The 14,922-nt window shown below is 46.1% G+C and overlaps 1 protein-coding gene across 3 annotated transcripts in view; it reads right to left on the reverse strand.

Annotated features, from left to right (window-relative positions):
• Nucleotides 1-14,922, reverse strand: part of HPSE2 (heparanase 2 (inactive)) — a 112,889-nt gene that overhangs the window by 89,269 nt on the left and 8,698 nt on the right. For 2 of the 3 annotated variants that reach the window (XM_065067235.1, XM_065067234.1), the window contains exon 3: nucleotides 8,649-8,810. The exons of the other annotated variant lie outside the window; for it this stretch is intronic. In XM_065067235.1, the coding sequence (XP_064923307.1) occupies nucleotides 8,649-8,810 (162 nt within the window). The remainder of the gene's footprint in view (nucleotides 1-8,648; nucleotides 8,811-14,922) is intronic. 3 annotated transcript variants of the gene reach the window in all.

The raw sequence follows: 14,922 nt of genomic DNA on the forward strand, positions 1-14,922 counted from the left end.
TGTTACATTAGCACAGGGGGAGAGGGGTTTTCTAACCTGATGGTGAGAGGCAAAGCAAGCTCCAGTAGTTGAAAGTCAGAGTTAGGCACAATGCTGACAAAGAGGAAAATTACCATCAGCACAACAGAGGATAAGAAACATCACATGAGAAGGCCTGGATGATCTTGGGGCCCAGCACAAAAGCAGGAGTTGAAATTCAGTACTACAAAGGGCAGGTATAAAACCCTCTGTGTAACATAAGAGTGGAAGGAGCCCAGACACTGGCACACTGGGGGTCTGCTTCAGGCTACAAAATCAGGGAGATCAGAAACACAGGCTTATTGGGAGCATCTGAAACACAGGACCCACTAGTAATTAGGGATCTTTAACTGCCCACACATTTTCTGGGGAAGGAAGACATCAGGCACAGCCTTGCATCAAGTTCCTGGAATGTGCCAAGAAAAAAAAAAAATGTGAAAGAAGAGACAGGAACAAAACCAGGAAGGAGACTCCTAGAGGTTTGATTCTCAGAAGCAGAGCCAGCAGCAAAACACACAAAGGTGAAAAGCACTGGTGGGCAATGGAGCCCGAAACGAGTGTGTGTATTCACTAGGAATAGAAGGGAAAGTAGCAGCAGGGTAAAAGCCCTGCAGTGTAAGCATAAAGGCTTCTGTAAGCTCAGAGGGTTGGCTAGTGAGATTTCAAGCCAAATGAAAAGGGAGTTCAGGGAAAATGGTATTTTGTAAACATGCAGCAAGATAAGGGAACAAATGCAAATTATCTTAGAGCGTGGGTACGATAAGGGTAAATCACAAACTCCTCCATGGCTTGCAGCACGTGGAGGAGAAATGGAAACTCCATCAGGCTGATGCGGATAAGCACAAAGGAATGGCACCAGGAGAGGGACAGAGTGAAGGAGCCAAGTGTTCAACAGAAACCACTCACAGCAGGGATTGTCAGTGGTCACGAGGAGACATTTGATAACTACATCGGTGGGAAGAGGCAGACCAAAGAGTTCACCACCTCCTGAGCCAGGAGAAAAGGTTAATGGATTGGTTTATGCCACTGAACACGCCACAAGCCCTTCCAAAGCTGTTAGTGCATGTCAGCCCTCCCCCCTCCTACTGAAATCTGTTTTCTGTTAGGTTTATATGTTTTCTTTATTCTCTACACAGCACCCAGAACTGGCTGGTTCTGGTAATGACATTACATGTTATAATGTATGTATAATTGCTAATTCTAAGATGCACAATTTCTAAAATATCTTCTCTTGTCAGGCTAGTTAAATTGGACAGTAAATTGAATTTAATAAATACTGAACATGTTTTAAGAAGCCATGTTACCAACCGTTACAAAAGGAATAACCAAATCGAATAATGAGAAAGCCAAAGTGTTGTTTAACAGACTAGAGAGTGTCACCTGAAAAAGAGATTCACCTTTGTGACCTCTCTCACACACACACACCATCAGCACACAAGGAGTTGTAAAACTACTAATTAGGGTAAGAGGAGGCAGGGGATCCCAGGGGTTTGACTCACAGCTGTCTCAGGAAGCAAAGACATATAAATTGGGACACAATTTCACAATAGTCAATGACTCAGAGTTAAAGCTCAAATGTCTAATGCTTTTTTTGGTTCAGACTTCATGAAAAAGGATAATTAAGACCACAAAGTTAATGCAATTAAAAGCAGTAGAGTAGAACTGTAAGGTATAGTAGCACATGAACAGAATTAAGATCACTGAAGTTCAGTGTTTTTAAATAGGCTGAGGTCTGTCAGCAACTGTCTCCAGGAATTTCTGGAAGAAAACTGATGTTTCAGAAGACTGGGAAAGGGCAGATATAGTGGCTATATTCAGCAGGTTGAAAAATCAAGGAAATTGCAGGGCAGTCAACATAACTTCAATGCCTGGAAAAAAATGTGAAACAAATGATCAAACAATCCATCTGTAAGGAAGGGTTGGAAGCAATAGCCCTGCCACATGAAGGCAACCTGCTTTCTCTCTGACAGAGCAAAAGGGTATTGTGTAAGAGACAGAGGCAACAGATGTTTATACCTTTACTTTCACACAAGGTTTTTAACTCCAGTTTCATATAACATCTTTATTAGAAAATTAGACAAATAGAGTCTAGAAGAAATTCCATACAGGGAATGCACAGCTGGTTGGGAAATTGTACACATAAGCACAGGCATAAGCAAGCAATACTGTACCAAAAAAACCCATGATTATACAGGGGTATATGGACAGGAGTGTCACACACAAGTTGCATGAAATAATCCTGCTGCCCTTCTCGGTCAAGAAAGGCCTTGGCTACAATACTGGGCTCATTTCAAGTCAAAGCGCTTCCAGAAGAGCCCAGACAAAGTAGAGAGAGCCCAAGGGACCCCAACAAAACACACAACTACAAAAAAAGTTTTAAAGAGAGCTCAAAGGGACCTCAAGAGGCAGAATGAACCACGCATGTGTAATTCAACTTGAAAATAACATGGCCATGAGGAAAGAGCAAACGAAAGACAGTTGTTCAGCACAAAGAGCAAAAGTCTTTAGGGAAGCATGATAACAAGCCTCAAATATGTAAAGATTTCTGCAAAGAGAAAAGGAGTGCTGTAAGCTGCTCTCCATGTCCACAGGGAGAGGACACACCACAATGGGCTTAAACTGAAGCAAGAGATTTTTAAAACACCAACTCCATAACGATATGGATAACTATGCCCTAGAGCAAATTGCTGAGGGAGGGTACATCTCTCCCATCACAGGAGGTTTAAGAACAAGCATAAAGCCACATCATTTGAATTAGTTAGCACTGGTATCTCCACAGCCTGGGCAACACTGGTGTCTGGCTGCTGAGCCCCCACAACTTGCTGGCTTTACACAGACGTGCCCAGGAACACAACATATTTCAGCTATACACCAAACGCCCTCAGAAAACTGTAAACAGACACTTAGCTTCAGAATGAGATCATATAAACAACTGATAATGGCACAAAAAAATACTTGGTTACAAGACACTGTTTTTCCACAGTTTGTTTTTCCCACCACCATCCCCCTCAGCTCTGATCCTGAGGTCTCAGAAGGCACCTGCAAATCATCCTCAAAAGGGACTCAGCAACTCTGCTGGTCATTAACTATGGGCTCAGCACAGATATTGCTTTAATGACATATTACAATTTTTTTGGTCCCTTCTTCCCAGAAAACCCTGCAGTGTTTAACAACAATTCTCTCTCGCTCTCTCTTTCCCATAGGAACTGATGACAGTATTGTCTTCCTCTTGCTTATGTGACCTCTCCACCACTATCTCAGCTGTGCTAATCAAGGAGACAAACTCAGGGAAATTGTTTTCACTGTGTATTTAGCTTTGAATGGTGCTTTTTCTTCTTTAGACCAAAGCAGGGGGGTAGTGAAATAATATATATTGCCTCTCATACACCTTTCTACAAGCAGAGATCAGGTACAGCTGATTTGTCATGGAAAAGGCTAGAAGATGCCCTCTTGAGGTCCTTTTCAGATCTATTTTGTACAATGCTGTGGATAATCTGTATGATGTAAGGGGCTGCAACAGACAGAAGGCAAACAGCCTGATCCAAAAGCCACTCACAGACCTGCTGCAAAGCTCTAGAGAGCACCCTCCTCAAAGGGAAGCTGGAGAGCACACACAGTACTGACCACACGGTGCAGCACTCAGTAAAACAGCTATGACAGGTATCACTGCTGTGCAGACCACAGGACATTTAGGCTGCCAATTCCAAACAAAGTCACAAAAAGGCAAGAAAACTGCACTTATCTCTACAAAACCCTCCCAGGTCCTATGTCACAAGGTGGTCTCCACCTCCAGCCTCATGGAGTGATAAAGCCATATATCTCCAGGAAAAATAAATAAATAAATAAATAAAGTAGAGCAGCCTTTCTACCCAACAGCAGAGGCACCGAAAGCACAGCAAGCCCTGTGCCCTGCTCTCCACACAGACCACCTCGCAAGGGCAGCCTCTCAGCCACGGCCCCCTCCAGGCTCAGCATCCCATAGGATAGGTCCTGGGCCCTGCTGACATGTCTTGTTCCAGGACCACCATCTCACAGACCCCACAACATTCAGCAGGAACCACAAAACCACTGGGGGAGGCTCACAAGTGCAGGAAACACAAATGTCACAGGTGCTCAACCTGAGCCACGGGATTCTCTGCCAAGGAACAAGCATGATTGCAGTTCTCACTGTTTCCAGGGGAGAGGAGAAAAACATTTCCGTGTGGCAGTTTCTCTCTTACAAGCTCTTTACACAGGCACTTGTTCTTGCTCAATACCACCACACACACTTCTGCTCTCTATCACTCTGCTTTGCTGCACTTGTGCCACCATTGTGCATCCCTACTTAAGAAAAGTTGCTGTGTGTCCTCCATCACTATCATCTCACACACTCATACCACTTACCCTGTACGAAGAGGGTCTCTCTGGCTGCTAGCAGCTCCAGAAGTAGCCTTTTCTAAGGAAAGCCTCACAGAGATCTCACAGACACTCTTACAGCAGAGTTTGCTATCTAATGACCGTAACAGGGGTAATGGGATGCCAAAGTAAAACACCTGATTGCAATGTTGAACACAGATAGTGAAATGCACTGTTTGGCAGCTCTCAGCTCCATTCCTAGCAGTCCCACCTGATTCTAATCCCCCCAGGTCTCTCTCAGCGCAGCTGGATGAGACCCTCTGCTAACACCCTCAGCAGGGTGGGACCATAGAGGGTAAGCTGGGAGCATTACGTACCCTGTAGGGAGGGTCTCCCCTCTTAACTGCTGATTTTAGAGGCTGTGTAGCATTATTTGACAGGGTGACAGCTTCTTACTACATGCCCTGTAGTCTCCTCACTGGCTTTTCAGTGCAGAAGTGGTGTAGTTGGACAGGCTGGAGACCTGTCATCACTAGTCTCTTGATGCAGCAAAGTAATCAGCATTGTAGCTTCAAGCAGAAGGTAGAGCAGAAAGATAATATGTGTTTTCACTCTCCAGAATGAGAAGTGGGGCACTGTTTTGTTTCCTTGGGATGGGAACTCCTATAGGCAAATTTATGGTTTGTTCTTTTATCTTGGAAAGCTCAGTTACACTTAATACTTCACATAAATACAGGAAGGGACAGGTTTTCACGTACATCTATTGACCTGAGTAATTCCTTCTTCCATTTGGCATAACAGGCTTTACTTAACAACAGCACAGAAACCTGTGGATATCCATTCTCTTCAGGTACAAATCAGTATATGAACCTAACACAAACTGGCACCACAGAAGGAGGGTTTCAGATTTAATCTATCAAAGCACTGCCTGCTGCTCTTCCGCTTTCCGTAAATTCACTCCCCAAAACCTGCATGCGCGTTGTGTCTCCACTGCCTCAGGTAGCCTTTCACCTACTGCCAGCCCAAAACCATGCATTCACCCCTCAGCTCCAGGGCTCCAAAATCACTTTACTGTCACTGGGACACTCTTACTGAGGGCTGCAAAGGAGGGGAGCCTGCTGTGGTGATTGCAGCTTCTACTCCTGCTGATACAAGCCATAAAAGAATCAGTGCTTGCTCCACCTAACTTGACTGGGAAGGAGCAGAGCCGTGTTTCTAGGGAAAGGGTCCTCCTCCTCCTCCCCTATCCCACTGCAGGCTGTGCTGAGTGACCTGGTTCCCAGAGGGGAACAGGCAATGCTTTGCACTCTCCCCCTGCGCTGCCACAGACCTCTACCATCAGAGATGCTGATCTCTGAAATGAGATGCCTATCTCTGAGCACCAAAAGGGAAGATTAATATGCCTCAAAACGTTACACAGCATTTAAATAGTACTGTCACAGATCAAAGACTATTACTTATCTTAGTGAGGCAGGCTCCGTAAGCCTAGAGACATCACATACAGAAAGCAAATGCAAGATGCAAGAGAAAGCCTGCAGAGAGGAGCTGAGGAAAGCTCATGCTCGTCTAGAGAAACCAAAGTGGCCTAAGCCAGAGTCTAACATGTGTTCCTGTAAGAATGAGAGCCAAAAAAACTGCCTGGTTTCACTCAGTCTCAGTTGTGTCTTAGCACAGAAAAACACATTTCATTTTAAAACACCCTCTTACCTTGGAGGTACCTGCTGCTGGAAGCAGCTTAAATCTCAGTGCAAAACCACAACCCTGCCTGATCACTGAGATAAAGAGCACGCTGGGAACCATGTGCAACTGGTGAATAGATTTGAAAAAGCCCCTGTTTTACCTTGATGCCACAGGGACTGCAGAATCACACTCCCTGCACTGTAAGAGCTTTCATTCTTAAAGCCATGAGGATACTGCATGGAAGTTTGATGGTAATCTCACTTGCCCACACTTGCAGACAGCGTGGGAGGCCTGATCTATAGTCTTTCAGGTTGCTCATATAAATATGTCATCTGGGAGGAGGATGAAGAGAAGATGACTTTTCATCCAAATCACTACAGTGGTAGCAGTAGTAGCATGGGAACAAAGATGCCTCACGGTGGTACTCCTACTCCCAAGCTCTCCTAGAGTAGCTATTCCATTGTAAAGCATCTTTATTCTCACATGACATGGGGCAAAATATACCACTTACATTTCTTTGGTACAATTGAAGTGCTGCAGGAACCAACAGTATTAAGAGACTTCTTACACAGAGGCATGGGGTTGAATATTCCTCCAGTCTGTGTTGAACACTGAGTACTAAGGGTCATGCATGTACATGCACCACATGAAGCCAAGTGACTTCTGGATACAGACCCCTAGGAGGAAACCCTGGTCTCAGGGACCCCCCAGATACTCTGTCCCTGCAAACTCAGTCCTTCACTGTCCCTCCCCAAACCAGGTCTGGATCCTTGCTTCTGCATCTCACCTCACGACCTGGTGACTCGCTACAGCACTGTACAAAAACACTGTGCAGAACAAAAAGAAGTCCTCAAGCAAACTCTGGCTGATTGAATTTTGAAGGTAAGGAATGCCCTTCTGCACCAGATGTACAACCCCCTCTGCCCACCCCAAACACCAGATCCATCACAGAGAAGGGAAATATTTACACAAGTTAGTAGAGTTCCAGTTAAATATTATGCTTAGCTGTCTAGAGTCCATGTTCTCAGACTATGTCTATGAAATAAAAGATTAAACTTCATAACAATTATGAAGTTGCTCTGCTCACATTCAAAGGGAGTTAAAGGACATTAAAATAGTTCTTTGGGTAATACTCCAGTGAAATCACTCTCTCCTGCCTGGAGAGTTAAAGCTAAAACCTTCTGAACTATCCTGTAAACACACTTGGAAAGGCTAAGAGCTAAGCTGATAACCAGGTAGCACCTCTGCTCTGCAGGTTCTGTAAAAAATGTGAGCAATGCTGGAGAGCTTTTGAAGCAGTGAGGAAAGGAGGACAGGGGAGAGCAGCTTCTCTTCTCAAGGGAAGTTTGTTTAGTGGAAAGTAAGCAAGTTGTCAGGGGAAAAGCTGACAATGTTGATTCCAGCAGTTGTACTGGGAATAAACAGCCAAGTGGATTACATTACAGAGAATGAGAAACGGCTCTGAGGATCTCATTTAAATACTGGGCTTTTGGGAATGATGGGATTCAGCCACACTGGTGGCACCAATGCCCACAGCTCCCTGGGGCTGAGCCCTCTCCCAACCCTGGTGTCACCATCCCACCTCTGTGGGGTCCCCAAGAGGTCCAGTGCAGCCCATGTCCCCAGGAGAGCCAGAGCCCACTGCCACACTGCTGTCCCTGGCAAGGACACAGACCTGTGCTGGCATAAAGGCAGGGGCTGGACGTTGAATTAGGGACGGCAGCAGAGTAGGGGGAGGTTGTGCAAGTACCCAGTTGCCTCTCCCAGCCCAGCAGCAGATGAGGGCCACCACGAGGCTTGCCATCTCCTCCCCAGCCAGAGCATGGGGCCCTCACTTTCATAAAAATCAGATGCCTCCCTGCCTTTCACAGGAAAGGGACTCAGCAAGAGGAGAAGGGAATCTTGTTTGATTTATTAGTCTCTTCCTCCTTCCCATCATCTGTGGCTCATCCAGCTGTAGTGATAAGGAGAACAGCTATGAAAGGACACTGCTGGCTGCTGGGATCCCATCCTTCTGCCCACTCGCTGCCTGAAGACATCAGTCCTTTACAAGCACCATTAAATGTGTATCCAAAATGTGTCAGTCTCCTCCATCCTTTGAGATTCTGTTCCCTGGATAATACAAACAGTTGCCAGAAAAAGAGTATCCTCTCATCTCTGTCTGGGCCATTATCCCTTTATATTTGCTCTTTAATATTTACTGGGTTCACACAAAGTGCATGCTCTGGAAAGAAAAAAAAAATCAGCTGCAGCTTAAAGGACTCCAAATTTAGTAATTGCTGCAGCCCCATCGACGTGAACAGTTAGCAGGGAGTTTTCTCCAGCACTTCACGTGCCATGGTATTCTGCTTAGGTCAGACTGCAGAAAATGTTCTGTCCAGGGGCACCAAATCTGGAGTGTCTGCATAGGTGCCAGCCACAGAGGCCTTATGAGTCCACCACAAGTTCCAGCAGGTCCTTTCCCTCCCAGCACCCAGTAATTTTGGTAGGAAACAGAGGCAGCCAGAGAGATGCTGATTCATACAGAGGTGAAGCACCTGAGGGTTTTAACACACCTGTGAGTTAGCAAGAACTAGCCCCAGCTCCTGGCTCCAGAGCTGGTCTTGCAGCCTTACCTGTTAATGTGAGGTTGCTGTATGTGTTTGAAAACTGCTCCTTTAACAAAACCAAGTGCATCTGAGCTGCCTTTTCCCTCTGTAGCTCCAACATTATGTCAGGATGCTGGGCGATCTTACAGCCTTTCTGCTTATCCAGGGCAATGTCGCTGCGAACAATGTCTACAGCAAAAGGGAAAGAAAAAAGGGAGATGGCCAAACCTCAGCTTTCATTTTCACCAGACACTTGGATCAGCACCAGCCAACATGACAGCCACACAACCATCACGCAGCATGAACAACCCAAAAAGGGTCAAGACCCCTTGGATCCACCTGTCCAATGAGCCTCCTAGGCTCAAGTCTCCTTTTCTCCCATAGAAAACTCAAGTCATTGGCTTTAATATGCTAACACAAACTACCACGCCTTCCATCCTTCACCTGTCTAGCAGTTGATCTCTTACAATGATGACCCCTCCCTTGCAAGGAAGTGCAAAAGTCTCCCAATATTCATATTACGACCCTGTAACTGGTGTGTTTGACTCTAAATAGTGAGAAATAACTAAATCCCATTCTGGTGACCCCTGGCTTCCATTTACCCTTGCCTGTCAAGGAGGTGATGAAGAAGGTTTGTTCTTGCTTTGTTTATACTCACTGCAGCTATCACAGCTAGAGTTAGGTCAGCATAGCTTATGACTCTGAACAGGTCTCTGTACCCTCCTAACTCCTGCCATTCAATTCAGGAGGCAGGCAAACTATTTAGCAATTGGTTTATCTTCATATGAGCATTTTATAAGTCATATTGTGAAACAAGAATATGATATTCCCTCTCCTAGAACTACTCACCTGTTGAGAAAATGGAAATATGGGGTTAGCAGGGCAGAACAAAAATCAGGCAAGATGTCTCCAGCCTAAAAAGGAGGATAGTGGCGCAAACTAGTCCTTGCAAGGCCCCTTTCAGAGTTTAATAAACTCTGTAACATTCTCAGATCCACAGGCACCATATGCTGTGCCTAATTCTTACAAAACCTTAGGCAGCCAGAACTGATAAGGAAGGATGGAAGTTGGAGTTCTTCCACCACATTGCATGAGGTCACCCTTTGCATCATGAGGTTGTGCTTTGCTTGGTTTGATTCCCATCTAGCTAGAAGTTTCTGAAGGCGCTTTTTGTCAGAAGGGAGTCACATCTTGGTCCACACACACTCTCAAGCTCCATTATTGTTACACATATCAAGAAACACCAAAGTTGCTTCCAATAGTAATGGTCCTGTCTTTCAAGGTGTCAAATCTCAGGTTCAAAGCTCTGATATATCTTGGGCTGGCAGGGAACTCCCTCCAAAAGTGGGGTGGAGGACTGGAAGCCATATTATCCTCCTGTCTCTTCATCCTAGAGTCACTATGCTTATCTTGCCAAGGCTGTGCTCTGTCTGTCTCTACTAAGTAGTTTGGGATTGACACAGGTTCTCTAAAGCCTGACTAAAAAAAGGCTGCTCAGAACAGTAATATCATAAAAGTACCTGTGGTCTGTGATTAGGGACATGAGTTCTCCCCTCCACCCATAGCTAGCATGCTCAGGAGTGGAGATAGGGCAGCATCCAGCTAGCATGTCTTAGTATTTCCACATTAAAGCACAGGAGCTTTAATGCAGAGAGATGAGATGGAGCAAGAGGAAGGAATCATGTTCCTCTGCAGATAATGAACACACCCACGCCCTCTCCTCATGTGCTTTTGGGGCACAACCTCTGAGGTGCACACTGAGTAAGACTTGGGCCTACCCAAACTCTGCCCAACTAATGAATGATGCAATCCTGAACCCCTGCTGTGTGAGATATTTGGAGAACTGAAGACTGAGAAACACAGTCTTAGCACTCTCCCTCACCAGAAAGGCTACTACTACAGCTACCGACATCACCTGGAGCTCATGAATAGTCATCCCCCTTCCTGAGAGATGGATTTACTTTTCTACAGAACTGAATGCAACAGTTGTACACCCCCCACCCCCAAGGCAAAATAGAACAAAACGCATCAAGGAGGCCCTGAAAGAGAAGACTCAGAGGCAGAGAGGTTTGAAACTAGATGGTCAAATGACTCAAATTCTCTTCAGACTGCTATAATCAAGTCCAGGCTGAGTCAAACCAGGTTTCTTTTCTAAAAGGGATGGAGAGGTCCTAAAACCCAAACCAGGTCCAATGTGGACTCATATGGAGGAATCATGGGCCTGGGACCAGAGTCCCTGCCCTCCTGGTCAGGGGCCAGGACAGCACCTTGGAGAGTGCAAAAGGGGACGTGGCAGTGTGCCTGTGTGACACCCTTACCTCCATCTTTGGGGACCACAGGTCACAACAAACACACAGTTGAGCAAGGAACGGCCCTGTGTGCGCTGTCAGCAGGGTCTGGGGACAGGAGGAGTATTTGGAGTCCTGACCTTAGATGGTGGACCTGCTGTGACAGCGATTAGTATAAGGAAGTCAAGCCACATTCAGATAAATCCCTGGTCTTTTCTTCGATGTTGATGTCTAGGAGAAGCTGTGCAGGGCACAGAAAATGTGGGCACTCCTCTGGCAGTCATCTCCATGGGGTTCTCAGAAAGCTGCCACTGCAGATATTCAGGAAGCAGAGGCAAGTCCTGGCTTCTCAGATTGATGAAGGACCCAATAAACTTGCCCAAGACCTAAAAATTATCGTAGACCCCACATTCATTACAGCTCCAGTTAAAATAGTGGGAAGATATCTGGGATATGGAGCTCCTCAAAGAACCCACTGCCTGGTCATCCAGACCCTACCAGGCTGTTCTCCGTGCAGGGGAGGAGGGCATCTTCTCACCACTCTTCCCAACCAGCAGCACCAAGGGAAGAGAGGTGTCAGGCCACAGCTGCAGGAGGCTCAGGGGAAATCTCAGCAAGAGCAACTTAGAAAAGCGGCCAGTGAGGATCCCACAGCCCTCAAATCTTACAGGAAGAGACAGAAGAGGGAAAGACTCAAGCAGGGCAAGGAGCAGGGTACCCAGGAGGCGCCGGGCAGTGCAGCCCCCAAGCGGGAGCTCTGGGGGAAGGACACTGCCTTCCTGAAGTCAACGGGGAAAAAAAGAAAAAAAATAGAAACAAGCTACCCAGCAAAACACGAAACCGAGCAGCTCTTGCCAGAAGTGCGAAAGAAGAACTCCAGATGTGGGAGCCCCAGAGGACGCCAAATGGTTTCCAAAGGCGGTAGAACACGAGCTTTGCCCCCGGAGGGGCCGGGCCGATGCGGGCCGGGCCGGGTCAGTACCCTGGCCAGCTCAGCCTCCCGTGAAGGCGGCGGCACGGCCGGGCCGACCCCCGGCGGCGCGGCGCTCCGGGGCAGGCCGGTGACGGCGTGGGTCCCGCGGCGCCTGCAGCCGCTGCGCCGGGTCCGGCAGCCGCCATGCGGTATGGCGGGAGCACACCCGTGTGGCGGTCAGGTGAGCTGCGGCTGGCGGGAGGCACCGGCAGACGGAGCGGAAAGCCCGGTGACGAGGGGCGGCCGCCGGGCAGGGGCACCCACTCTCGGAGCCAGCCGCGGCCCCCAGCCCCGCCTGCCTTCCACCCGCCGGCAGCGGCCGCGGTGTCGGGCTCCTGCAGGAGCTCTGCCTTCGCCAGGCTGAGAACCCTGGGTGGGGGACGCTGCTTTTGCAAAGGCTGTTCCGTGTTTGCCAGTGCCTGCACTTTTCTCTGTTCTGCCTTGGGATCTGCACACCTCCAGAGCTCACACAATGGAAATTTTGAAGAACAGGTTAGAAAAACACCCCTCACAAGTGACACAGGCACATCAATCCCAGCCCAGGGCGAGATGCCCATCCCAGGGCTGCCTGAGCACTAGCAGTCCCTTTCTGTGAGTTGCCGGCACCAAGAGGTTGTGCTAACCATTTCGCACCATACAAGTACCAGGTCAGAGAGCTCCCACGCTGTAAAGTCTCCAAGATGGCACACAGCACACAAAGACATCTCCCAGGTTTCCCTGCCCCACAGAGTGAGCTTCTGCACGTGGGAATTTACACAGCATCAGCGTGGCCTGTGTGCAGTTGCCTCTTCAACGGCTCACGCCACCGTCTGCACATAGGCAGTTCCCTTCCAGGAGTCAACAGAGTCACAGAGCAGACATGGGCTATTGCAGCTCATCAGCTGGAAGATGAGGAGGACACAGCCCCAGGTTTATGTGAACAGGGCAGAGGGACATGGCTACAGTAAAAAGTATGTGTGACGGGAGGGTGAAGACAAGGAGAAACTTGTCTTTCCATATGCGTTTGAGAGCGAGCACTGCCCACAGCCATCACCACTCCAGCAAAAGTCACAGTCACCACTGCTGTGGCACCAGAACATGCTGAGTTTGCCCATCCTCCTAATGGGACTTGTTTGCTTCAGCTTTCCAGTCTTAGAAAGTGAATTTAATAGGAAAAAACCCCAAACTATTTTATGTTAATAGAAACATAAAATAATTATGAATATTCTTACTACTACTGATAATTTCTTACTAATATTCTTACTACTAATAATAATTCTTAATAATAATTGTACTAGTAGCTAATAGTTATGAGTACTCTTACTAAACCCCTAGAATATTAGAAAATGGTGTTAGTGCAGAAGTTAAATAGATGTTTAATAGGTCATCAGGTAAAGCTCTTCTGAATTACAGGTTGCCAAACTTGTAAAATACCTACTTTTTAAATAAACACATTTTAAAATGTTTTTAAAAACAAATTTATCTCCTCAAATCATTATAAAATACCCAGTGGCTGTGAAATTTGGAACAAAACTTCTGTTTAGAAAGCCTGAAGATTTCTCAAGCCAGAAACTGCATCCTCATCTTGTCTGTCTTCAATAGGCAAATTTCTGACACATTAATGTAATTCCTTTCTTTTAGCTGGGTAAAATTCCCTGACAATGAGTTCCACAAGTTATTTCCCAATGTATTTTTTAAAAATCATATTTGTTTGTTTTATATGCAATAATTCCACTGGATGTTCCCTATTTCTTGTGTCATGAAAGTAAGGAAATAATCATTCCCAAATTGTCTTCTCTGTGTGACACCTAAGTTCACAGCATTTATCATATTCTCAGTCATTTTTTCCAAGCTGAAAAAAGCCTAAGCTCTATAACTGAAAGCTGTGACTTTGATCACTTCCATCACCCTATTCTACAGATACATATTCTTTATAGCGATTAGTTTGTCATCACCTAGCTTGCTTATTGCATAAGAATGCTCTCAATTAGTTTCTCCAATTCTTTTCTAGGATTCCTAACACTGGATTCACTTTTTACTTCCCTAAATGTATTCAGAGACCAATCCATAATAAATTCAAAACATTTTCCCTGAGTTGCAACTCCAAATTTAAACCCCATAATTGTATATGAAAAGTCACATGCATTTCCCTTGTGCATGCAACTTTGCATGAGTCACTTTTAATTCATAAGAAGACATAGGACAGAAAGAAGTGCGGAACTAATAAAAATACATGTTTTTAGAGAATTTAGGATGCTTGTTATAAACAATCAAATGTATAACCACAGAAATCTTTAATCTCACCCATATACCAGAAAATAGATACCAAACCAGAATCTAATTGTTTGATTGTGCCACCTCCTGCAGTTATTAAAACAATTTTCATGCATGATTCTAGCAAAACAGTTTGAAATTTAAAAAGAAAAAAATCGAGATAAACAGGCAATTTTTGGAAGTATCTCCTGAATAGGCAGTATCTCCCTGGCCTTGTGTAAGGTGATTTCTACAGTGTTTTGATTTTGTTTTAATTTCTGAGGAAACCACTAAGCACTGGAGCTCCTCACACAGAAGTTCCTGCCAGGCAGAGCAGGTTGCAGCTCCTTCCCTGACGTTGTGGTCCCAAGGAACCAGAGAGCAAGATGCTGCCTGGGAGCTCACGCCAAGAGGTCCAGGGTCTAGCCCCAGGTCTAGCAAATTCCAGAAGATGGAAGGATATCAGAGAATCTACCCATCTTTGGGACTGAGTGCTTGCAATGTCTGAAATGCTGCAGTCCTCCCAAAGGAGCTGTGGTTTAAACACTCGGAGGGTAAAAAAGCAACTGTTTCCTCTGGAAGCTCTGAAAGGACAGATGCCCAAATTGTCAAGGGACGCTTAGACAGCCAAAAGGGGGATCTGGGTAACCAAAAAAAGGAGCTGATTCCTTGAATAAATGAAAACTTGGTTGTTCATTTTTACTGGTACAACAGGGTGGTTCTTCATTTAGAAACACCTGCTGCAAGGTTTTATGAGCAGGTGGAGCCAAAGGGGCAGTCCCAGCCACATGGCAATAGCCCTCCCTTG

Source organism: Columba livia, chromosome 6, assembly GCF_036013475.1.
Source record: "Columba livia isolate bColLiv1 breed racing homer chromosome 6, bColLiv1.pat.W.v2, whole genome shotgun sequence".
In the NCBI taxonomy this organism is placed as follows: domain Eukaryota; kingdom Metazoa; phylum Chordata; class Aves; order Columbiformes; family Columbidae; genus Columba; species Columba livia.